At 44.5% G+C, this 26,934-nt stretch overlaps 1 protein-coding gene across 1 annotated transcript in view; it reads left to right on the top strand.

Annotated features, from left to right (window-relative positions):
• Positions 1-24,088, top strand: part of LOC138577721 (uncharacterized) — a 160,432-nt gene extending 136,344 nt beyond the window's left edge. Inside the window, exon 3 of the mRNA XM_069649651.1 lies at positions 20,257-24,088. Within this exon, the coding sequence (XP_069505752.1) occupies positions 20,257-20,696 (440 nt within the window). The 3' untranslated portion in view covers positions 20,697-24,088. The remainder of the gene's footprint in view (positions 1-20,256) is intronic.
• Positions 24,089-26,934: the final 2,846 nt, after the last annotated feature.

The raw sequence follows: 26,934 nt of genomic DNA, 5'->3' as shown, positions 1-26,934 counted from the left end.
CGGCGCACTTTTTATCGCACATCGGCTGGTTTTCTCGCGCACGGACTTCCATGAATCGACGTGCGCTGCTTTTCGTGCGATTTTCGCACTTGCACTGCGATTTTCGCTATTCCACTGCGATTCGCACGTTTTTGCCCACTTGCGCCGCGCTAATTATTCCATGAATCGGCCTAATAGTCTTGTACTTGTTGCTGGATACCAGAGCACCAGGCCACCAGAAATGTCATGAGACCAGATCCAAACAAGGCTTGATCCCCCTGTGGCCGGCTACACATGAATTGTGAAGACTGGACAGAAAAGCAGACCGAAGCACCATTGTGGGTAAATAGAGGCGGTTACCCAGAAACCATAACCCCTCAGTTTTGTGCATCAAAGAATCTTGCTGAAAGGTGCTGGGTCTTGAGCAGTGGCTTCTCTAACTTGTTGTACAAATGGAGTAATGATGTTTAGAAAATGCTTAGTCGGTATAACAGGTTCACAGTGGCTGGCAGCCATGCTTTCATGAACAAGAGAGTGACTATGGGCTAGTTTAAAAACACAGAGGTTCTGCCCATTTGGTGAACAGAAAATATTTAAACCCGAGAACCAATGCGTCACTTCTCCTTAAAACGTTCTTTCTCCAATAAACCTTCCTTTACTCTTTCGTCAAAAGATCATCCAGACCATGGACCAAATAGGCACTGGGTAATGCACAAATGTTAATCATAAAAATATTTTTATTTTATATATATCTCAATAAGCAATTTTTTACACAAGTAAACATATATATAGTTCTAAAACACAATTTCTCGCAACCTGGTGTGATTAAAAGCATCTATAATATAATGTAGACAAACATACACAAATGCAAAAATGCATGTTATTGACTTTCCCTTTGGTCAATATTTTAAATGGTTGATACACCCGCAGTGGTCTATTGACCACTGGGAATGGATCCACCTTACAATACAAAGTACACAATACAAAAAAGTGCAAAAGTGCCAAAAGTGCAATTTTAGACAATAGTATCACAGAAAAATGTAGTGCAAAACACTGCGTTGCTTATTTACAGTTTTCACTATAAGGAACCCTTTTCCTAAAACTGGGAACCTTTTAAGCCTTTGTGTTAGGATCAAATATCTTGCTCCTTTATTCTGAAAGGTATCTCATAATAAATAACATCGATTTTATGACACTGTAATCAATTCACAGTACTCCATACCCAACATGTTTCGTCCTATGGGGGCAATTTTCTTGCTCTAAATATGGGAACTTCTTCAGGGGAATCAACGTGATCCCACTACACACTTAAATTTTCAAGACTTGTATTATTCAAATCTTAATTGATGTTGTCTTCTACAAACCAAGTTCTTAACAAACAATTGTGAGTCCTTCTGCCCTGTTTGCAAAATACATTTCTTGGGTTGATTTGCTTTGGATTCTTGAAAAAGAGTAAGAACCGTTTCTTGCTAGGGAAGGGAAAAAAATATATATATGGAGAAAGAATGGAGGAAAAAGGAGAGAAAGTAGCGATTACCACTTAATGTCCAAAATTTAGGCTACCAAAAAAGTTTCAAAAGCATGTTATTATGCTTTCTACATACTTACCATGCACTGGTTAATTAATTATGTTCTGCGCATGGGAATAGCCAGGAGTCCTTTCAATGGACTGTGCCCTGTGGAAAACACCATAGAGGCTTAATTAAAAACACGCCACATTTAGATTTACTGCAGTTGTCTTGAGTTTCCTCATATTATTCTGCAGAGCTTAACAGTTTCCTATCCTGCATTGGGGATATATTCCAATTAATTATCCTACATCAATTGCCTAACGTGTTCTTCTTGTCTTTTAGCACCAGAAAAGAAAGAGATATATTGGGAAACCATATATATATATATATATAACTCCCCATTGTTTATCAATTAGGCACATGTTTCAAAAAAGGCCGTAATTTACCTAGTATCTTCAAGGGGTAAACACACGCTGCCGATGGACTTTTCCTTCTGTTTGGCAGTGATTATTCTAGATGTCAATCTCGCTTGTGGCCCATCATGATCCGGGTCGGCAGCTGTAATTGAGCTGGAGCTCCTTATTCCCACTAAAAATACAACGTTTACACGGTTTACAAAAAAGTGTGCCCAAAATTTTGCCTACCTGAGTCAAGAGTACCTTAAGGGCAACCTTTTTACATACAGGGCTCTCTCTTAGTTTACCTTCTCACTCTGTTTGGCTCTCATCCAACTGGAACGTCTGTCGACTGCATGGTCTCAATTACGGAGCGTATTCCTCTCTCGTTGTTCGGCGGTTAAATAGTATTGAACGCCCGTACTTCCGCATCACATGACCTAACGTGATTATGACATGTGATATGTCCTCCGCGGCCCGCGTTACCGGAGCTATCAGCCAATCAGCGACCTCTAGAAGATGATGTCTCCATTCCTGGAAGGCTTCTTTTATGGCCACAATGTCCTTCTCAATAACAGAATAATTCACTTCACAAGGGGTTTGTTTCCTAGAGTGGTAAACAATAGGATGCTCAGGGCAGGACAAAGACTGATATGTTTAGGATATTTCTTCTCTATGAAAGATAGTGAGCTAAAAACTCTGGGTAAGTCTCTCGTAACCAGGACTAATGTCTGGCAGAGGGACTCCCAGGACACCCCTTGTTTATTTGCATATTTAAGTAACTTTGAGTCTCACCCTAAATTACTAAGGGAATCCATACATGGACCCCTTGCTCACTATTCTTAGAGAGGCACAGATCCACCCTACTGATGAGGTCCAACCAGACCGAAACACGTGTCTGGGGTTGCTGTTGGTACTCTTGTTCAGAGGAGAATTGCCTAGCATTTCGGTGCTGGACTGCCCCAGGGCAGGACAAAGACTGATATGTTTGGGATATTTCTCTGTGAAGGATAGTGAGCTAAAGACTCTAGGTAAGTCTCTCATAACCAGAACTAATATCTGGCAGAGGGACTCCCAGCCCCCCCCCCCTTGTTAATTTTTAAGATACACAACGAGACATGGGTCAGCATGATGAGAGGGGCACCATCAGCAACGATCTCAGCATGCAATTCCTACATGTATTCCTACAAGGATAATATTCTTATCTGCACCGGTGCCCCTGAACAGTCACCCTGCGAAACCGGCATCTCGCACACCCCTGGAAACCCTCACATGAACTGGGACATAGAACTTGATTCTCACTTCAGCGGGCCACCGTTGATGAATGCCGGCAGACCTTTGCACAAAAAGCGGTGGGGCTTAATAACCCCTTTGTGCTTTTGTTCACCTGTAAAAACCTCCTGTTGGGAAAGGTAAACCAGCCGTTGGCCCAGGGAACCAGGTGAGGGAGGGAGCAAATGGAGAGGGAAAGGAGAGTATATAAGGAAGGGCAGGAAGGTGTGGCTTGTTCAGGTGGGGTCAAAGGAGGAGAAGGAGGGCCAACATATCAGTGGATGAAGGACGGTGTAGAAGAGCTTGAAGGAGAATTGCTGAAGGAGTGTGCAAGGTGAGGTATTGGTTGGTGAGAGAAAATGATACTGTGTGTGGATTTGTGTGCAAGGGATGTGATTGGAAGTAATAGAGGAAGAGTAGGGAGTCAATAGGGATGTGACTAAGGACATGAATGGAGAGTGAATGTGAGCGAAGGTGTGGGTAGAGAGTAGTAGAGTTGAGGGGGACAGAGTAGTAGAATGAAGAGAGGAGAGTAGTAGGAGAGGAGAGAGTAGTAGAGGTGATGTGTGGCTGGTGAGAGAAAGGAGAGAAGGATTAGTTGAGATGTATATCGAAGGTGAGAGGGGGAGAGAGGGTGGAGTATTAAGGAGAAGTGTAGGAGGAAAAGGAGAGACAAAAAGACAATGGGAGAGGAACACAAAGATGCGAAGGAGTGAGCCAATGGGGCCTGAGTGTCTTGAAGACATCAGTCCTTAGATTATGCATTCTTTGGGTATTTTAGATGAGGGACCACCTAGATCGTTCCCAGATGGAGTTAGAGAGGGAAGGCATTTGCCTTTTTTCCATCGCAACAATTTAGAGAGCTTCTAGAATAGTAACGATTACTAATCTCTAGATCCAAGCCTGGGGTTTAGGGATACCTGGGCTTTAGAGGAAATGGCACACACTAGACAAGAGAAAGTAGGACGGCTCTTAAGGAAACCAGAGAGTCAGGGAAATTAATCTAAAATCCAAGATGTGCTGCGAGTGTGTTTGCTGGTGCTTGCAGGGTGCTACTTTCAGCGATAGACTCACGATGAGCCGAGTCTTTCATACAGTTTCACTCAGAAGGAGGAGCTTTGTACAAAACCAGCATCACCAGCGAAGCACAGCGGAGTGCTGCAAGTTAGTTTGCTGTGTTTCCTGTTGTTTCCCGCATGTTTCCCGCAGCGACCTTTGAAGCCAAGCTATCTCATTTTGGGAAATCTTGTTAACTAATACGGGACCCATCTCCATGAACAACTCTTACAAGGATCAAAAGGATGAAAGCGAGGTGAGATCTTGTGAACCAAGGTGAGCTACACATGAAAGCACACCTATGTTGTAATTGAGTAAAGTTCCTGCAAACCTAGTAAAATGTGTGCTTGCATTAATCACCATAAATTACTCATAGCTGTGGAATAGTATGCAGGAGATTTAACACAAATGAACTATTCAAAGCATCCCCATTTGTTGATAGAAATAGTGCAACTAGCGATTTACATAGAGTCTCATAGGGGCAGGAAAGTTCCTGAATATCATGTAACTCCCTCAGTACAGCCCATTTTCCCAACAGGGTAGTTTTAGCTGTCAGAGGCAAGGGATAACCTATATATTCCCTTATGCTTCCCTCTTCATCACATATACTGAAGATCATGTCTTCACTCTCTGGTTCGACCCTACTTGTCAAGTACCTGGTCTTCTTGCTGATGTGTTTGTGGCTGCGTTGATACGCTTTTTGTTTTTCCTGTTTTCTCCAGGGTGAAGCCATGTGATCAGTGCGACTCAGCGACTAACCCTCAAGGTTCTTTCCCAATAAGGCAAACAGGAAAAGGTATCCAGGGGTAAACTCCCCATGCGACGGGACAGCTTCCCTGGATTTTCATGGTCTAAGGACAGCGGCAAGCGCTGGCCGGTGAAGCCGATGTGAGTTGACACCACAAACAAACGGCAGGAGATTCTGGTCAGGAAGGGTCCACAGGCAGATGGAGCAGGCTGAGTACCTTTGTGAGGAGCTGCAGTCCAAGATCAAGCAGGCTAGGAAACTTTGGAAAGAGAGGGGAGCATCCGGGAACCACTGAGTCAGCTCCCATTGCTGAACCCAAAACTGCAGCATTGCACAAGATGGTCCATGCGCCTACTGGTCCCCCTGTGCCACAAAGGCCATCGTGGGTAGCACCACCAGGTGAGTTGCAGCGGGCTGTGACGTTCACAGACCCAGAGCCTGAACATTGCCCCCCTCCCAGAGCACCTGGCTTCCATGGAAAGCAAAGGTAGAACCGTCAAATCAGACAAGGTGCATGAACGTTGGAAGGTGGTTCCCAGGAGCGGTCACAGGCGACAAAGCCTTTCCAGTGGATCAGGAAGTAGAAACAAAATCTGGAATCGGACAAATTGTGGACCTCATATTCAGGCATGCCATTGACATCCAAAGGAGTAGGCCAAGGTAGGAACGACGATATGGATCCTCCAAGTATGATTTCAGCAAGGAAACATGGAATACCGGATGTACACGTCAACCAGCCAGCAACTGCAAGCGGAAAGCCACAGGCGAGAAACAGGCAGTGATGCGAAAGGTACCCAAAAAGTGAGGTGCCACCATGACAAGGAGGCTACGAACAGGTAAGTCTTTGCTTCTCAACCACACATTGTCATCTACAGCGTTTGTCTACCGCACACTCTAATCCCAGAGATCCTTTGCCACCATCTGATGTACATGCGAAAGTTGCTGCAGCCAGCTATTGGCAGAGGGCACCACGCTTTACACAGGTAACGACAAATGTAGTATCTTAGGATGACGACCATAGGTGCAGAAGAAAGGACTGATCTTGATGAAGGAATGCCAGGCTTTGTTATAAGCCACCTCAGCCGTATCCAGACACTGGTACCAATTTGTTGGTAGAGCATTAGAATAACATTGCAGATACTGCTTTAGGGACTGGTTGGTACATCCAGTCTGACCATTACTTTGTGGATGATAACCAGAACTCAAAGCATGGCATATTCCTAAAAGACTGCAAAGGGCCTTCCAGAACCGAGAAATTAATTGTGGTGCTCGATCCGATATGATCTTGCTAGAATGTCCATGCAACCTGTAGATGTTGTGGTGCTTTGGGTACAGTAGCAAGTGGAATGAAGTGTGGCAGTTTTGAAAAGCAATCCATGATAATGTCCACAATGAAGTCAGGGGCAATGGCATTTCCAGTGGTTGAAGTAGCCCAGCGGTATGTCACCATTTGGTTTTGTTCTGAGCACAAATAGGGCACCAAATAACATAGTCCTGTACTTGTTGCTGGATACCAACGCACCAGGCCACCAGAAATGTCAAGAGACCAGATCCAAACAAGGCTTGATCCCCCTGTGGCCGGCTACACGTGAATCGTGAAGACTGAACAGAAAAGCAGACCGAAGCACCATTGTGTGTACATAGAGGCGGTTACCCTGAAACCATAACTCCTCAGTTTTGTGCATCAAAGAATCTTGCTGAAAGGTGCTGGGTCTTGAGCAGTGGCTTCTCTAACTTGTTGTACAAATGGAGTAATGATGTTTAGAAAATGCTTAGCCGGTATAACAGGTTCACAGTGGCTGGCAGCCATGCTTTCATGGTCATGAAGTCAGGACATGGCATCAGCTTTCAAGTTCTGGGCTCCCGGGATGTATGTTATGTTGAAGTCAAATTGCGAGAAGAAAAAAGCCCAACATGTCTGACGATTGTTCGTACAGTGGATTTTCAGCAGATACTGTAAATTACGGTGGTCAGAACGTACCTCCACCTTGTGACGTCCACCATGAAGAGGATGTCTCCATTCCTGGAAGGCTTCTTTTATAGCCACAATGTCCTTCTCAATAACAGAATAATTCACTTCACAAGGGGTTTGTTTCCTAGAGTGGTAGGCAATAGGATGCTCAGCTTTGGTGCTAGGATTACGTTTTAGGAGCACGGCTCCTATAGCTTCATCTGAGGCATCTGTTTCCACAATAAAAACAAGTGTGTCATCTGGATGCCATAAACTGGGGTGACCATAAATGCCTTCTTGAGAGCCAAAAAGGCAGAGCTGAGTAATATCCACCATCAGTTTGGAATAGCCAGCAATAAAGCAGTGATAGAAATTGGTGAATCCCGGAAATCTCCCGAGGGACTGGCCAGCCCAGGGCAGCTTTGGTTTTCTGGGGATCCATGTGAATGCCTGAGGAACTGATAACATATCCCAAGAATTCAATCCGGTCTTGATGGAAAACACATTTTTCTGCTTTCGCAAAAAGGTGGTTATTTGCTAAATGAGAAAGTACCTCAGAGAAGTGATGTGTGTGTTCTTTCAGGGAGGCAACAATGGAAACAGCAAATGGACTGGCTTGTGCTTGCAAGGCTTTCTACTAGGATTGCTCTACATGAGTAGAGCCGACAATGGGGGCATGCTTGAATTCCTCAGTCTGTTCATAGGATCCAGGGGTACCCAAGCCCGTCATCCTCTCAACAGAAGCACTCTTGCAATAAAGCAGTATTCACATCGCTGCATGCCGCATGGCCCGGGGAAATTCTAGCCTGCCCATTCCCCACTCACCGGTACAGATGCATACCTCTGCTTCTACCGCCTTCAAAGATAGCATTTGTCTGCCAATTGTGGGCAGTGCGAGATCCACGCCTGGCACCGCTTCTTCTCTACGTCAGACTGTGTTGCTCGATCCACCTCAAAGCAGTGCCTTGGGTGCACCTGTTCTCCCTTCACTGAGGCCTCAGCAGTGTCTGTAACAGCCAGGCTTCACTCCTGCCCAGCACCCACCTTCTTGGAAATGTTGCCTCTGTCATTTCATTAAAAATGTTGATTGGGGGCCAGTTCCTTGTCCTAATTTGCACCTCACCACCTACCTTTCCAATATCAGCGCCTTCATACCATCAATTGTACCCCAATTTGCTTAATTTCTTAGCGAACAAGAAGATGTTGCCAGGATCTCGGTACAAAGCGGCTGCTCCAACAGCTAATTTGGCCACACCCTCTTGTGATGCCTTTTTACCTTTTTCATATCCTTTGCCCACCATTAGTTGTTAAAATTCAGTTGTTTCTTTATTCTTTTCCCACGCTCTCATTTTCTTGCCCTATTCTTGTTCCATTATAATTTTATTTCTATTTTCTCCCTTTTGGTTTTTGCCCTGCATTTCCCTTTTTGTCCAGTTGTGAGAACGAAAAAATCTATCTCATGGGGGGTGGACGACTCTGGCCCCCCTGCAAATGTATCTCAGGGCGATTGTGCACTGCGTTACTGCCAAATTGCTATGCTATGGACACACAAACATACCCTAATGCTAAGAATAGACACAAGATGAAATAACATAAGATGCAAAGAAAACACATGAAATAATTCAACAATAAAAACACTTTTATTCATGCACAGCAAGGCATGATAAACAGTACTAGCAAAGCATACTGGCTTCTATGCAAGCAATCTAATAACAATCATCCAGTCCTGCTAATAACAATGCATGCCTAATAACAACAACTGCTAATAGCAAAATACATATGGCAAGTGTCAGCATTCAGCATTCCTCTCCATTCTACACCACACTCTCTCTCTGAGATAATCCCCGTCTGATCTCCCCTTCTATCAAACCAAAAGCTCTGTGTGAGTGTATGTCCTAATTCCCCATTACACATGTTTTATCAATCAGTTAGGCCTCATACTCAATCAGCAAAACTCCCCATTTGTATGGTCGAGCTTCCCAAAAGCTCTCAGCAGGACTCGAGCCTCTCTCTCCTTTCCAGCTCCCTCTGCCAGCCCTGCACAGTCTCTGTCAGGGCCTCTCTCCTTGGCCCCTCAGTGTTCTGGTCTCCTGCCAAAGCTTCCTGCTAGATCGATCTCATCTGCTCTCACCAGCTCTCCCAGAATGCTTCCCCAAGCTGCATGTCAGCCGATTCTCCAAAAGCCTCTCTCAATGCCTTTGGTTCTCCAAACGTCTCATAAAATGAAAACTGTTAGACTTGGACTGGATTTACACCAGAGAAAATGTTAGATGTATAAATGTTGTTTTCATTTTTTATCTCTTTTTTCTTTGCTTTTAAAAATAGGTTTTGTAACAAGCTTAAGGTTTTCAATGTAAAGCCAAATGCTTAATAAAAAAAGAATTAAACTGCAATACTCAGGAGCTGGTCATCGCTATCCAAACCTGTGGCTAAAAGCAGCAATGTCCATAGCAAATTTTAGAATTCTGAGCCTCTACCAAAATCTGCTTTTGCACCTTTTATCTGTGTGATGCCTTTGACAAAGTCTGGGAACCAACAGAGTAGTTACTTAGGGGGTCTTTTGCCATCACAAGCCAGTGAATGTTGGGCTTGGTGGAGGTATGGGTTGGCTCACCTTCTCACATTCCTGTGGTCCCTGGCACAGAGCAGGATCCCCTGGTGTTATTGCCTCACCACAGGCCAGTCCCAGTTTCACAGTTCCTACACATGCCACAGGACCATCAGGGCAGACAAGCTCCAGGGGCTTCTACCTGTGCCTGCATGCTTGAATTGAGTAACATTTCTTCTTGCCCCATGCCTGTACTTTATAATGCTGGCCAGTTCTGTTCTTATCCCACAGGACTTCAATATCCAGCATACATAGCGTTGAAGGAACAAGCAAGCAGAATGACTGGTAGAGATACTGTGCAAAGATGCTTGGCCTCAGAGCAATCCACACCACTGAAAGCAGATATGAAATGGCACTTATAACACACCTATAGACAAGTGTTTCAAGGCACGACGAGGCAAGGGAGGGGGAACAGAAGGAAGACAAAGACAACGATCTTACTAGGCCAGGTGACATTGAGATCGCACAAGTGCAGTGGAGGGAGGAAAGGGAAAGTGCGTGGTGAAGGTAGAGGGGGCAGTGCAATACATAGGATCAACAGTAAAGAATAAATAAAATAAATAAAACAATAGGTAAGTGCGACCAGCTTGTGGCAAGTGCAGGGGTAAGTGCAGACATCAAGTGTCAAGATACACAATGAATTAACAAGGGGGGTCGTGGGAGTCCCTCTGTCAGACATTAGTCCTAGTTACGAGAGACTTACCCAGAGTCTTTAGCTCACTATCTTTCACAGAGAAGAAATATCCTAAACATATCAGTCTTTGTCCTGCCCTGGGGCAGTCCAGCACCGAAATGCTAGGCAATTCTCCTCTGAATCCCAAGACCCCCCTTGTAATTTGCATATTTAAGTAACTTTGAGTCTCAACCTAAGTTACTAGGGGAATCCAGACGTGGACCCCTTGCTCACTATTCTTAGAGAGGTACAGCTCCAACCTATTGATGAGTCCAACCAGCCCGAAACACTTGTCTGGGGTTGCTGTTGGTACTCTTGTTCAGAGGAGAATTGTCTAGCATTTCGGTGCTGGACTGCCCCAGGGCAAGACAAAGACTGATATGTTTAGGATATTTCTTCTCTGTGAATGATAGTGAGCTAAAGACTCTGGGTAAGTCTCTCGTAACCAGGACTAATCTCTGGCAGAGGGACTCCCAGGACCCCCCCCTTGTTAATTTTTAAGATACACAACGAGACATGGGTCAGCATGATGAGAGGGGCACCATCAGCAGCGATCTCAGCATGCAAAGTCTAACCTACAAGGATAATATTCTTATCTGCACCGGTGACCCTGAACAGTCACCCTGCGAAACCGGCATCTCGCACACCCCTGGAAACCCTCACATGAACTGGGACATAGAACTTGATTCTCACTTCAGCGGGCCACCGTTGATGAATGCAGGCAGACCTTTGCATAAAAAGCGGTGGGGCTTAATAACCCCTTTGTGCTTTTGTTCACCTGTAAAAACCTCCTGTTGGGAAAGGTAAACCAGCCGTTGGCCCAGGGAACCAGGTGAGGGAAAGAGCAAATGGAGAGGGAAAGGAGAGTATATAAGGAAGGGCAGGAAGGTGTGGGTTGTTCAGGTGAGGTCAAAGGAGAAGAAGGAGGGCCAACATATCAGTGGATGAAGGACGGTGTAGAAGGGCTTGAAGGAGAATTGCTGAAGGAGTGTGCAAGGTGAGGTATTGGTTGGTGAGAGAAAATGATACTGCGTATGGATTTGTGTGCAAGGGATGTGATTGGAAGTAATAGAGGGAGAGTAGGGAGTCAATAGGGATGTGACTAAGGACATGAAAGGAGAGTGAATGTGAGCGAAGGTGTGGGTAGAGAGTAGTAGAGTTGAGGGGGACAGAGTAGTAGAATGAAGAGAGGAGAGTAGTAGGAGAGGAGAGAGTAGTAGAGGTGAAGTGTGGCTGGTGAGAGAAAGGAGAGAAGAGTAGTTGAGATGGATATCGGAGGGGAAGACTAGAAGGTGAGAGGGGGAGAGAGGGTGGAGTATTAAGGAGAAGTGTAGGAGGAAAAGGAGAGACAAAAAGAGAATGGGAGAGGAACACAAAAAGATGCGAAGGAGTGATGTTGTAATTGAGTAAAGTTCCTACAAACCTAGTAAAATGTGCGCTTGCATTAATCACCATAAAGGTGGTGAAAAAATGGAAGAGTCTATCTAGTTTCCGTCCTTCTAACAAGCTGCTTTACCCGCCAAGACAGGAATACATGAGTATGTATTCTCTAAGGAGATGAGCAAAGGTTGCCAATACTGCAAATCTGGCAGCTCAAGCTGCAAACAACCAGCAGTTGGCACATTTACATAAACTAAACCTCCCTCCTTGATCCATTGAGACTATGCTTTCAGCACTGACTGTTACGGCGCTTTTACAGTTATCCTGTTTAAAAATGAACAATAACATGTCTGAGACTCCGTTAGAGCCAGCTCAAGAAATGTCTTCTTTGAGGAAAATTACGCCTCATCAACTGGAGACAAACTCGGAAGGACGAAGGATTTTCTTTTCCCCAGGACTTCAATGAGCGCTAGATGAAAACCTGTCCCAATCTCCAACGCTGTTTGCTTCGGAGCCCTTGGACCCTAAACAAATGCTTTCATCACAGGACCTCTCGTTGCATGAACTCTCACAAGAAGATGAGGGATCTATTCATATGCATACTACTATGCATGATGCACCTAATACATCTGGTTCGGCATTGCATGCTTTGAATGTTACCCTTTCCCGGATGGGGAACTCCTACAATCTAATCTCAGAAGAATTTCACGAACAGCAAGCTCTCCTAACTGCAATGTCCTCTAAGCTGGAGTTTTTGAAGGGCTTTATTCATGGAAGAGTTCGGAACTTAAGTTCCGGCTCTGATTATTCCTCTCAAAACACCAGTGATACTGGAAAAGTGGCCCAATGTAAAATGGTGGATAAGCTACTAAATATGTTGGGGAAGGAATCACCAAAAGAAAAGAAAATAAGATCTGCTCAAAATGTGGGCTAAGTGGTTCCCGTCATTTTATGAGAAATGTATGGTGTAGCCAAAGGCTTGCCCCCACAATCGAGGAGGAGGCCCTTAGTATAAGCCCGGAAAACCTAACCATTGCTTAACCCCTATAAAAATAACCATTATGTCCTCCACGAAAAATCTAAGAAAAACTTAATAAGCAGGCTAAGACCTCTGTGGAAGTGCTGAAGGGTCCAATAGACTGACGGGAACTAGGAATTCCCTACAAATATCAATTGTACATTCACAGCATAAAAAAGATGTCACCAATTTTCTAGGAGGCCCTCTGTTTTACACAAAACAAATTCAGTCATTTTGGGGAATTCCTCTTCGCAGACCTCAAACATCCATGGTGCGCAACTGGTTTAACCTGAAGTGCAAATAAATCTGTCGATAGAAGGGGCAAGGAGAGTGCTTCAAGTAGCTTGGAAGTGTGTCATATCGCCTAATTGTGAGTTTATAATCCCCTAATACAGTGTATTGCTCTAACTTGACACATTGTTTGATCCAGTCAAGTTCTCTTACTTTGCGTATTATCCTAAGTGGATCAAGTGCTAACAAATCTCTGTTGCACCCTATTTCTACTAAGGTATACATGCAGGGGTTATAGAATTATTTAAGTGTGTTACAGCTTTTGTTAATATTATTGCCAATTCCTTGTACAGAGAGGCTTTTGCCGGCTTTACAATTTTAGACAGCAACATCAATCTTTTTGTCAAGATATATGAGTAAATCAATTAAATACCCATGTCTAGCCTAATAACCACAATAGGGACAAATAATGGTAGATTTAATGCTTTGTTCTAGATAGTTCCCTCTATGTGGTCAAGTTCTTTTTCATATGGGGTTTCATATACATTCAATCCCATATAACAATGACGGAAGATGTTTTGGCTATAGTAAGTTAGCAAGGGAATCTAGGTAAACCTGCAATATTTGCACTTGATTTTCGTTAGTTGAGCAACAATTGCAGATATTGCCTTAGTATCCCCCACTTTAGTGATGTTATTAATTGTGTATCCCAGATATCGGACTTAATTACTGGTTTGAATTGGGTCCCCATAAATGTAAAAATTGTCTCATCTCTTGATTACTTTTTCTGGTAAGATCAGTACGGCTGTTTTTTATGTTAATGGTAACTGTTCGTGCTACATCCACCTTATCCTGGAACCAAAACAAAAGTAGTGTTTATCACAGCATGTGGAGTTGGAAGTGGATATTTCTTTTGGAATACTGGATGTGTGCCTGAAATGACATGTCTATGTCACAGGTAACTCCCATGTTTCAGTCAGATGTTAATCCTCAACACAAGAGAATTGAACCTGTAGGCCCTTTAAGCGAGGTAGCGCTGTATGGGATGGATGAGGATGCAGAATTAACTCTTACATCAATATTAAGACCGACTCAGGAAGTTGGCAAACTTTAGCTGTTTTATTAACAATTATCTAAAACAGGGAGTACAACGGACATCAAAGACTTCTCACAGTATTTCTCTCAACGTGTTACATAAAAAACACAGTTATATAGTAAAAACCAGTCATCATTGATGTCATACTACGTGGCAAAATAAGAAAACCTACTTGGGATTGTGGTTGATCTACAGGGAACATCTAGTATACTTTCTATGGGGGATAAGATTGTGATTGGATCTCTAAACTCAGGTGGACAACTATGCCCACCCCTAGTGCAAGTCATTTTCAGTGTCATAAAATACACAATGTTTCATTGGCTTTCAAACTATAGGGCTCTTTGCTACGTGGCCCTCTACAATTGTTTGGCACGCTTGTACCCTTCTGGCATATTCCACATGCTAGCAGCACGCAGGATGGTACACAGGTGTTTGTGGGTGGACTTGACCATACCTCCCCACCCAATTAGCCCATCATCCATCATCACTCCTGCTGTCTGCCATTCAAATTGTCTTTGAACTCGGCCTTGCAAAGTATCACTGCGCCTGAGAACAGAAGGGAGTGCTAGCACGGTCTTATCTTCAGTTTCAATGTAGCTTGCCCAAAGTCTATTTCCATCTATCTCATGTGACAGGAGACCATGTTTTGAGCTCCTTCTTTGCCTTTTTTTATACTCTTCATTTGCATTTTTGACATAACAAACAGCATACTTCAAACTGAGAACCCTCTGCCCACCCCCACTCCCCTAGTTCACATCTCCAGATTCCTATGGCCGGGTAGCCCTCCAACCATCCCTACGTTTGCGGCATTCAGCCTCTTCTGTCCAATAGCCCCGTGGATCACACCATTGTTGGGCCCCAACTCCATTGCGACTCCCCTTATCCATCTTTTCCCCATTCCCCATGCTCTGGAGACATCAGGGTGGTTTCAAGTCGTTGGAGTTAGCCAGATCATTCAAAAGTAAAGACCACTGTATTGTAGACCCCAGTCCTTCGGTTTCCTCCCCCCTCCCCCGTAGTATCGCCACTTTGGCCATCCCCCAACTTCGGGTGTCCCTTAGCCACTCGGATATTGTTGGACCTTGGGGATGCTTCCACCTGATAGTCATCCGTCGTGTGGCCAGTACTAGAAAGAATTTTATCCGTTTATTACGTCTTTTGTGTTTCTTCCCCCCTGGGAGGGTCCCCCAAAGACAGATCTGCAGGTTGCGTTCTAAGTTCAACCCCACCAATCTATTCACTTCCTCAATTACGCTATTCCAATATCGTACAATCACCCCACAGGACCAGACCATATGCCAGAATCCCGCTGGGATCATCAAGGACACTCATCTGAAAGAGTGGTATTCATAGCCTTCTGGTTTCACGGGGTCACATATGTCCTGTGTAGTATGTTGAATTGAATCAGCTGGAACCGCGCGTTCGGTGAGACCTTCCGGATCGATTTACAGGCCACCTCCAACCCCTTATCTGAGATGTGTGTCCCACATCCTGTTCCCATTTCTCTTTAAACTTCAATGGCACTTGGGGTTCCCCTTTAACTAGCGCTTTATAAATCCTTGAAATTCTAGCTCCCCCCCGCGTGTCCTACAAATACCCTTAGAAGCATACTCGGCTCCGGTTCTTCCGGTATCCCTTCCCACATCTCCGCCAATCTGCAAAAAATAGCTTCATATGCCAGAAACATGCCTTTTGGCAAATCGTACTTAGAGGACCATTCCCCAAATGTGAGTAGTTTACCCTCCTCAAACAAATCACCCACCGTCTCACATCTCTTACTGTGGAGGCGCTGAATCCCCACCCCTGCTATAGCCCGTCGCAGTTTCCAGTCTACTCCCCAAGGAAGGCAACCCTTTTTTCCGAATGTATTTCTTCCATGTTCCCCTTACTGCCTCAAACTCAACCGAGGATCCTTTGTTTCCCATCGGGTCCGACAGCAGCTCAACTCCCCACCTGAACGGTGACAATGCCCCTATCAGACTCTTCATTGTCCGACCGCCCCCCCGCCCCCTTGGTTGCCCCCATTCCAAGACAGCCTGTAGCTGTGCTGCTATATAGTATTTCTCAAAGTCAGGGAGACTCAGGCCGCCTGCGGCCCGGGACCTGCGAAGCGCCGAGAGGGAGGCCCTGCTCCTCCCTGTACTCCGTAACAACTCCCCCACCTTGCTGTCTTGCAATTTGAAAAATACCTTATTCACCACATAGGGTATATTAGCGAAGATTTACAGCAGTCTTGGTAATACCACCATCTTGCACAACTGTCAGCTTCCGATTCCACCACTGGTGTAATACCCTTCTTTCTCTCTTCAACCTCCTCACCTGTGGAGTCGAAATCCTCTTCAGCTGGACTGAGTGCTCGATGCGCCGTATAATCCTTTTCCTTTTTTCTAGGTTGAGAGTGTCTCCCACAAGAGGAAGCCACAGTGAGAGCGTGTAAATGCGCCCTGACCGTGTCCCCCTCCCGGGAGAGACAGGAAGGGGGAAAAAAGCCAGAGTAGGCAAAAACCCCCTAGGACCGGTAAGTATCCTGATGGCCGCTGGACGTGATGCAGATGAATGATGGGAGAAAGCAGCAACCGGAACCAGGTGGAAATGTGATGCAGCGTAAAACGCCAAAAGGTAAAGAAAACAAGGTAAAGGCAGAGAGCTGGAACTAAGGAAATGGAGATAGAGAGGAAACGAAAAACTGGGACCGGAGTAGGACCGGTATTTAGGACGGAAAGAGTAAGAGAAAAATGCTCGAGGAGCCAAAGGTAAACAGCGTGTAGCAAGACCGCGGCAGCGAGGAAAAGCAGCTGACCGTGGAAGGTTGCAACGCGCTGTGCTCAGGGAGAGGAGTGGTTAAATAGCGCTACGGCGGCGAAGACTAGACCGCATAGAGAGAACGTAGCGTCAGCGTGACGGGAATCAGGAAGTCCCTAAGCGGCAGCGGGGCCAAAGACGCCAGGTGCGGAGGCGGCGCATGACAACAACGCCATCCTCCCCATAAGGGAGAGTGGCAACTCCTTCCAAAATTGGACCGAGTCCCCTATCCTAGAGAGCACCCCGCCCGTATTATGAGTGAATGTCTCCCCCACATACAGCGGAAATTCTTCAGGATCTCAAGGAATTCCGTGAGGGTCTCCTGCGGATTGGAAATATGCAGCAAGAGGTCATTGGCGTAAAGTGACAATACATGTTGCACCCCTTCCACACCTATCCCTGCCTCCGACATTACTTGTCGCAGGAATTGTGCCAGGGGCTCCAGCGCGAGGCGAAAAGGATCGGAGATGCCGCACAGCCCTGGCGAGTCCCCCTACCTAACTCCCATTTCCTAGATATCCAGTTGTTCGTTCTAACCATTGCCATTGGTTTATTGTACAGTGGAGCCAGCCACTTGCACAAGTTGTCCTCAAACCCAAACTTCCTCAAGACACGTAACTGCCACTTCCACTCAAGAGAGTCGAACGCCTTCCTAACGTCAAAGGAGGCCACCGCCAAGGCCTGTTTGCGGGACCTAACTTGATCCAAAATATGATGGAGGCGACTTATATTGATAGTCGTATTCAAACCCTCCACAAACCCACACTGGTCAGTGGGAATTAACTCTGGGGCCACCCTGGTCAGCCTTGCAACTAGCATCTTGCACAGGATTTTCCCATCCACATTCCATAAAGAAATGGGCAATATGACATACAGTCCAACGGATCTTTGCCCTCCTTTGGGATCACCATTTTAATTGCCTCCCTCATAGAGTCTGGGAGAATCCCCTCCATGAAGGCCTCATCGTACACCTTTTCTTGGGGGCTAGAAGGTCTATACATTTTGAATAAAATTCGATAGGGAAGCCATCACGACCCGGAGACGTGACCTTCATCATAGCGTGCACCGCCCAGCAGAAGTCCCCTTCCTCTATTGGGGCCTCCAATTCCGCCCTTAGCTCCTCCCCCAATTTCGGCAGCTGGATCATGTCCATCAGATCTTCTATGGCTTCTGCCACGTACCCATTCTCACTTGTATATAGGTCTTCATAGAACTCCCTAAACATCTGATTGATCATTTCTTGGGAGCCCACCATCTCCCCAGTCTTAGTTCTAATTTGGATTATCCCCCTTCTTGGAACCTCCCGATTGATTAGCCATACCAGCAGCTTCCCCGCTTTGTCTCCCTCGCCATGTAGCCAGATGTCCCGCCTGTCCCTATCAAAGTGCTGCATGGCCACCAGGCTGTCTTGGTAGTGTTCCAGGCATGGTGCCAATCTATCCCCGACTTGAGCCCCCTCCCCTGCTTCCTTATCTAGACCCGCCGCCTGTTCCTCCGTCTGATGAAGTGTCTCCTGAAGTCTCTTTCTCATCCCCACCATCATGGAGAGGCACACCCCCCTTATGTCTGCCTTAAAGGCCTCCCAAAGTGTTCTTATCGAGCCCCTTCTTTGCCTTTAATACTATTAAATGAAGAAAACTTGGCACTCATACTGTTTTTCCATTGCACCTAAACAGGAGCTTGCCTAGTTTATCACATTCATTGTATCTTCTCGAATAGATAACCAGTTTCTTTGGCTGCCCCAACCCTTGACACTGGGCCAGACAACCTTCTCGATCTTTCGTTCATCGTCAGCTGTCTTTCTCTACTGCGCCACACTCTCAGCCTTTTTGCAACTGAAGTCCTAGTTTGCAAAAGTGCGACGTGGAACATCCAGATTCTATACACATATATATAATGGCGGCACTGCCTGCAATCCATTTACTACATATAGCCAGCGTTCATGATTACTTAGTCTACTTGCATTTCAGCATCTGTACAATTATAAAACGGCTTGCATTTTCTTCAGTGATCTCCGCACATGCAATCTTCATTCCGCACATTAAATGTTACTCGATTCTTTACTTCACCATCAACTTCTATAAGGTCTATTCACCTTCTTCCTTGGCATCTCTTCTTGGTTCGTCATCTCTGCTTCAGGTGACGTTACCAGTCTCTTGCCTTCATTGTGTCACACTTCTTCAGGAACCTCCTTAAAGAGACTGTCATTTCTCCACAGGTACATCATATAGGGCTTTCTCAATGGATACCTTGTTTCGAGGATTCTTCGCAGTATAGGGATAATTATTGGTGTCGTGCATGTTGCAATTTCTGGCTTCCAACATATAGGCAAAATAGGGGTGGGACTTCTGATAGAGGCACTTGGCTTCTCCTCTACAGAATACACTTTGTGAAAGGGGAATATACATCAATTCTGATGAGGAGAATGTAAGGCTTCTGAATTTCTATGAGCTAAACACTAGAATGTTTAGATTTATTTCCTTTGAGTAACATTCAACTTAGTACCAGTAATAAACCTACTGTAAAAGCTCCATTATCAATTGGGCCTTTAGCATGTTTTTGTCCAAATTAAACAGATGGGCGTCATTGAGATATGGTTGGGACAGAGTCTTGCCGTCTTCCAGCAGTGATGTGAGCAGCCCCAGTAGGTGTCTGACAGCAAAGGGGATAGGAAGGACACTTAAGGTACTGCATTGGATGGGAGGTTTGTTTTCAGTGCAGATGGACCAAGGACATGATTATTCCAGGGTTTGAAATTTGCTGCAAGCTATTTAGCTCCTACTTTTAGCATAGGAGTGCCTGGTTAGCTTAAAAGCGACAATTACCAGGAGCCAGCTTTGGCTCCCCCATGCCAAATGGTGACGTAGAAACATGTATATGTGACATCAACTTTGATGGGTGGAGAGTTATGTGCATTTCTTATGGAAGTTCGATGTGTAGTGCATTGTGTACTTGCTCCTGGTTCCCCAGCAGTAGCTCTTGCCTACTGGATGATACCCGAATCCCAGGAGCTGGTTTTAGCTCCTTCTCATAGAATCTTCATTTCAAACCATGTTACCCGCCTGTACTTGAAGAATGAGGACAGCTATGACATGGATGAATAGTTCTAAAATGCCCAGGTTTTGTTTGTATGTACAGCTTTGATAATGCATAAAAGGTGTTAGTCACATTCTGATATTAAGAATTCACACATTTACTTGCATTTTACCACCAGCAAAGTAAGCACTAGTAGATGACCCAGTTGTCTCAGGAGGAAATATGAAGATTATGCTTGTCAAGTAATTTGTCACGCCTCTAAGAGGCAGGGTTGTCCTTTATTGTCAATAAAAGTACTCTGTGATGTAGTTCCACATTGCCACTATTTGGGATGTTGCTGTTTTGTTGATAAGTGTCACATACATTGCAAAATAAAAGTACAGCATTCATGTATTCAAATGTGAAACGACTTAGCTGTGTTATTACTGTTTATGGCTTTTAGTAGCAAATAAATAACTGGGTCTGTATATTAATGTTTGCTACATGTTTCATCCCAACAGAGATAGTATTGAGACGCACAGATGAAGAGAGCTTTCCCAAGAAATGTCATCAGCAGTCAGAAAATGAAGCAGCCATTCAGTATTCAAAGTATGATGAAGTCTGCAAGAAAGAGAAAACATCCCAATGCAAGCACCAAACCCCTGTAAAAGAAATACATCCTCATTCAAATGATGTTGACACTGTCAGCAAATTAATAACATATTTTGAAATAGATACAGGACAGGGTCCTTGCCCCATGTCTGCAGACAGGCAAGATTCCAGTGAGATATTGCCTTTCAGTAACACTGATAATAGTAATGCTCAATCCTACACAAGTATTAAAAGGAGTACGTCTGTCAGACAACCAACAGCCATTAAACAAAAAAAGCAGCTACAGAAAAAAGTGAAATCCTATCCATGCAATGAATGTGGGAAAAGGTCAGTATGTCCACAAGTCTGACTGTTCATCAGTTGAATCATAAAGGAGAGTGGCCCTGTCATTGTGACAAATGTGGCAAAGGTTTCAGTCGGATTTCTAGTCTTGCCTCACATCAGAGAATACATACAGGGGTGAAACCGTACACTTGCAGTGAATGCAGGAACGTTTTCAGTCAGATGTCAAGCCTTACAAAACACAAGGGAATACACACTGGTGAAAAACCATACACATGTGCAGACTGTGGAAAGAATTTCAGTACAATTTAAACTCTTAGCCAACATCGAAGAATACACACTGGAGAAAAAACATATATGTGTGTAGAATGTGGGAGGTCCTTCAGTCATAATTAAAATTTTGCCAATCATAAGAGAATACATACTAGAGAGAAACCATATGCTTGTAATGAATGTGGAAAATGCTTTAGTCAGAATTCGGTTCTTACCAATCATCAGAGATCACACAAAGGAGTGAAAAAATACTCATGTAATGAGTGTGGCAAATGTTTCATTCGCAACTCAACTCGTGTCCAGCACCAAAGAATACATACAGGAGAGAAACTGTACACATGCACCATATGTGGTAAATGTTTTCGTCATGACTCGAGCCTTAACACCCATATAAGAATACATACAGGTGAAAAATCCTATTCATGCACTGAATGTGGGAGATGCTTCTGTCAAATCTCTAATCTTATTACCCATAAAAAGATACACACAGGACTGAAACCATACAAATGTACTGACTGTGGCAAAAGTTTCAGTAAAGGCTCAAATCTTATCAAACATCAGAGAATACACACAGGAGTAAAACCATTCCCATGCACCAACTGTGAGAAACATTTTAATTTGAAATCAAGTCTGAACAGCCACCAAATAATACACACAAGAGATGCATTTGGCCAGAATGCACATGAAAATGTCGATAAGTAAAAGGCAAAATAAATCCCTCCAAGCCTTCTCACCAATAACGTGTGTCATTATTTGTATGGGAAAATATGTATAGTTGTAATATGTATGGAATATTATTTTCTGATGAGGGTACTTTTGCATAACATGCATAAGAGGGCTGGAGTTGCAGCTGAGGGTTATGTCATCCTTACCAATTCAGGGTGATATTAACACGCAGTTATTTGGAATTTCTGCATCCTACCAAACCGAGCTCTCTGGCTGATCTGTTCTTACCCCACTACAGTGCTCTCCCTCTGCCCTTCACTGCCCCACACTTTGTTCACAACTGTTGTGGTGGGCCAAAGGCACTAGATGGTCCCCACTGCCTTTAGTTGACTACTCTTTAGGCCATCGCATGCCCCTTTATCACGTAGTGATGTACCGTTGTGTACACAATTAGCCATGGCGGTGCAGCAGGATTATTGCAAAAAGCCAAAAAATGCTTTCTTCACTTCTTGGGCAAACTGTCCCCCAGCTTGGGTGCTAAAAGCATTAGTGCCCTCAGGTGGAAGCAGAACTACTGCCCATTAGGTACCATCACCCCCTTTAACTGCCTTCACTCAGGGCTGTTAAGTCAGGCTCTCCAGTCACCTAATTAAGCAATAAGTGATTGATTGATTGATTTGACAGATTTATAATGCACATAACACAAAGTACCATACAGTATACACTACATCTGGGTGTCCTCTTGTTTTGCAGTCAGTGGCCCTCATTACGACCCAGGCGTTAAGGAGTTAACGGCGCCGTAAATGGTGTCGGCGCCGTTAAACCCTTAACGCCTGATTACGAGGTCCCTTTGCGGCTCCCGACCTTAACGGCTGGTCTGGACCAGCCGTTAAAGTAGGGACCCGCAAAGGATTTTCGAGGTAATTACGGTACCGCAATTTGCGGTTACCGCCTTCCCCAGTCCCATTGAGCCCTATGGGGCAAAAATGGGAATGGGGAAGGGCCCATGGTAAATGGGGAATTACCGCCCCGCCATCCTTGGAATGGGGTGGTAATTCCCCATTTACCATTGGCGGAATCGGTAAGTTACTTGCGTTAACTATGGTGCTATTAGCGCCATTGGTTAACGCCAGAGTCGTAATGAGGGCCAGTATCTGGGATAGTCAACAAATGCAGATGTGAGGATTGCAGTGATCTCACTGGTTTGTAAAAATAAATCTTACAAGTAAGATATTGAGGTGCCACATCGTAAACAAACATAAAAGTTAAACAAAGTATCTCAAAAATAATCTGGTGATGAATAGGCAGCCAAAATAAAAGGTTTCTAAAAGCAGAAATTAAAGAGAATTTCGGAAATTTAAATATAAGCCAGTTTGTTTCATAGTGAACATTTTGAAGGCCCCATGAAAAGGTATTCCGAAACGCCCACATGTATAATGCATTGGCATAATCAAGCAGAGAGTTAACCAGTGTGCCAACTATTGTTGCCTGATCATCTTCAGGATGATAAGGAAGAGTGCTCCTGAGCAGTTGGAGGCGGAAGAAAGAAGACCTTGCTACTTCATTCACTTTGTGACCTAATCTCAAGTGGGATTCCCAAATTACACTGACCTCTTTTACCGTGGAGGAAAAGGTTGTAGGAAGACCAAAGAGCGGAAAGTGGTATCAACCTACATCCCTCAACAGGTGTTTTCCACATTGCCTCTGTTTTTAGAGGGTTTAGTTGAAGTCCTTTGTTCACCACCCATTGTTGACTTCTTTGAGACTAAGCTGAAGATGGAGAACATTCTCAAAAGGACTGGGGGCCCTGAGAAACAGCTCTGTATCACCAGCATAAGAGAGGAACAGCAGGCTGAATTTCCAAAGAATAATCATCAATGGTTCATAATGAATGTTGAACAAACATATTGACAATGGCGAGGCCTAGGGAACACTGCAGGGTGCTGGAATAGAAACGGAAATCAAAGGACCCTCTATAACAGCCAAGGATCTATCCGAGAGGAAACTGCGAAACTAGTTAAGGTCTTGTTCTGATATACCAACTAAGTTTTATAAGCAGGGTAAAGGATTTGTGTGATTCACAGTGTTGAAGGCGACAGTAGGATCTAACATCACCAAAAAAGACAGATCACCAGAGTTGACCAGGGTTGACCAAGATATAGTCCCACATAGAGACACAGGCAGTTTGATTTCTGTGCTTCCCTAATTGCAACTGGTCCAGGATCTGGTTACCTTCAACAATCTTTTTAAAATTGTTTTGTACCCATTTTTTATAAAATCTTTGATATCCAAGGTAGACCAGCCACCAGTCAATAGTTGCTTAGATTGCAAGTGTTGTTAGGGGACAACCCCCTGATCCAAAGAAACATTGAAACAGTTGATAAGTGGTGTAATCAATGATGTTGAAAAAGGGCATCTGATTTGCTCTTTCCTCTCGTGCTGTATTTTTGCTGCATATCTCCTTCTTCAAGCAAGGTTTTCCTTTTATATAACATTTTGGAATAAAGCAATAATGCCACATTCCGAGAGTCATCATTACTATGTAGTTCTGGGTAATGGTGAGTGCTGTGTAGGTTAGGCTAACAGGGTGTCAGCTACGGAGTGGTGAGTGCATGAACACTGCTACATCATTTGTGGAATGGAGAGTATCTGGAGTGCGTGCTTGGGGTTCTGATGGGTATGGTTGACAGTTGCAGAGATGGTACTGACCATAGTGGTGGATCCCAGTGATCCAGATGGGCCAGGGTTAATCTGGACATACCCATTGTGGTACATACAAGAAGACAATATATGTGTGCCTGATATCTCACCTGGTCCTGTTCTTCAGTCTGGGATCAGACATAACAAAATAAAATAACAAAATAAAAAACACTTGCTTGGCAAGTCATCAACCCGTATATGTAATGTTTTTAAAACAATTAGAAAGGTGCCCATTGTATAAAAGGAAGGGGCATTTGGCACACACTGCTTGGCCAGCTGTTATCCCCTGGGTGCTAATGGACTGTATTTTTGTACACTAACACTTATAATACAACTGCAGTCCTGTTGTGTTATTGATTCTCTTAAATTCTCCTGAAGTGTACCTTTTCCATGACATGCATTCTGCTCATAAAGGTGATGGCGTTTAAGATTAACACTTTTTAATGTATGCAAAAAAATGTAGGTAAAGAATGAAGGACAAATACTGTAGCTCATGTTTGCACATTAGAAATATAAGAGAAAAAAGATTTCCAAAAATCATTTAAAGTCCCCTTTTCATTGCAATCTGTTGCAATTGAAAGTTAAGGTATTTTAGAAATCATTTAAATGTGGCCTTTTAAAAGATTTCTTGTTTTTTTTTAAACTGAGATAGTCATAGGGTTCTTTGAATTTGTATTTTAAAAAAAGCAATAACTGAAATGAAAGATGTGAGAAACCTGAAGGTGTCTCATCCGTTAGTCCCCGGGGATCTGTCACAGAGGTGGCCAGGACACAGCCATCGCTTTTGGAATCAGTTCCTGGGGGGGACCAGTGCGGGAGAATCACCTGGACGAGGGGTCCTCGGGGAGTGGAAGTGGGACACCGCAGGGTGAGTCGCAGTATCCCCTTCGTTGTAACACCTTTTCCCCTTCCTACCAGGTAGGATACCTAAGAACTCAAACTCCCACTTTTCCGACACAAACATGTTGTCTCGGATAGTTCACCATGAGCGACAATGGACTAAAACCTGAGCCGTATACCTGACATTTCCAAACACAAGGGTCAGGCATTTACTGATAATTACACACACCTGACTTCCATTACACTTACCCACATGGATAAAAGGCAGAGCACGCTGTTGAGTGAGGCAAAACACCAGAGAAAGCAGCAGTTCCGAGATGGCAGTTTAATACAAGGAGAAAGATGGCGAGACCAGAAAGGGTTGCAAGGAGGGAATTGCCCTTGGCCTTTTCAGAGGAAGAAAACAGTGACTTTCACGAGCCCTCGAGGATAAGATACATAAGACCGGGAATTAAAACTGAAGAAAGGTGCATTGTGTATCAAAGGTACCCGGGGCTTTCCCGCATCGATAGCCGAGGTGGGGCATAGGGATTGCTGCTGAGGTACTGTCCTTGGCTCTGACAACAAAGCCACTCTAGTTAAGTCAGCACATCCGGTGAGTCTGGGAGTCTGATAGCAGACTGGTCTATGTTAGAACCAAGGTTGCAAGCGGCAACATTGTATGAAGAAATCTGCAAAGACCAGAGTTTAAGGCGCATGTGATGAGCGACGCAAATATCATTGAATATCCAAGGAGTGAGTGAGCTTTTGAATGGTGAACAATGTAGATGTCATACAGAGTGGTCCGGCACCATGTGGGTTCTCATTCGAAGGACTCTGTTAGGTATCCAACTGAGAGTGTAAAAACTGTAAACTGTGAAATGGAAGTGGTCCTGCAACGGGTCAAGCCAAACCCTGTGCACATTTGAAAGTCTTCGATAGCAAATAAGAATGGTAATTGGTCCGAGCCCGGCTGAGGTAGACTAATTCTGAAAAAAGGGGATCTGAGCCTGTCGGAGGGGGACCTGGGGTGAACCGTGAGTCACCGAGAACAGATATACAAACTGAAATTGGTCTAAGCCTGGCTGAGGGAGACTAATTGTGGTACAAATGAGGATCCGAGCCCAGCACAGGGGGATCCAGGGTGAACCGTGAGTCACCTGCGAAAACATATTGCTGTGGCAAATGTGAACCTGACTGAGGGATGCCAATGAATTGAACTGAGACTGGTCCGAGCCCGGCTGAGGGAGACTAGTTGTATTAAAGGGATCTGAGCCCGGAAGAGGGGGCTCCAGGATGAAGAGTGACTCACCTGACTTGTGTGTTTTTGAAATAACCTTTTGTTTGTTTTTGGTACATCAGGCCCTCTGAATCAAGAGACTTTGATAACATAAAAGACTTGTGAACAGAAGGCCCTGATGTTGGTAATGGAACTGTGTCCTCGTGCCGAAGAAGCCCAAGAGTCTGGTATGCTCTAGCGAACCGCCTTGTCCCATGCTGAAAACATGGGGAAGGGAGGCCAATGGCCTGAACATCCTGACTTTCTGAACAATTCTTTCTTTTTTTATGAACATTCCCCCACACTATTTGTAAATTAGCCGTAACGATTGGCAATAGGATTTTTAGTATAAGCCTTTTTATTTTTACGAGACTCCACTAGGACTGCATTGTTATTATTCCGATGGTCATAGCTTGCTCCCATCTTAGATATAGGTTTAGATAGGTGTTTATCACACCCTTCATAAGGTTCAATAAACACCCTTGAACTGTGGTCACTTGTGTCTGTCTTACTTTTATACCATGCTTTCCTTACAGTGTACATATACATTTATGTTTGACACTTCTCC

This window comes from Ambystoma mexicanum, chromosome 1p, assembly GCF_040938575.1.
Source record: "Ambystoma mexicanum isolate Mex_15411 chromosome 1p, UKY_AmexF1_1, whole genome shotgun sequence".
Lineage (NCBI taxonomy): Eukaryota > Metazoa > Chordata > Amphibia > Caudata > Ambystomatidae > Ambystoma > Ambystoma mexicanum.
The sequence above is the reverse complement of the archived record's forward strand: the minus strand, read 5'-3'. Positions and strand labels throughout refer to the sequence as shown.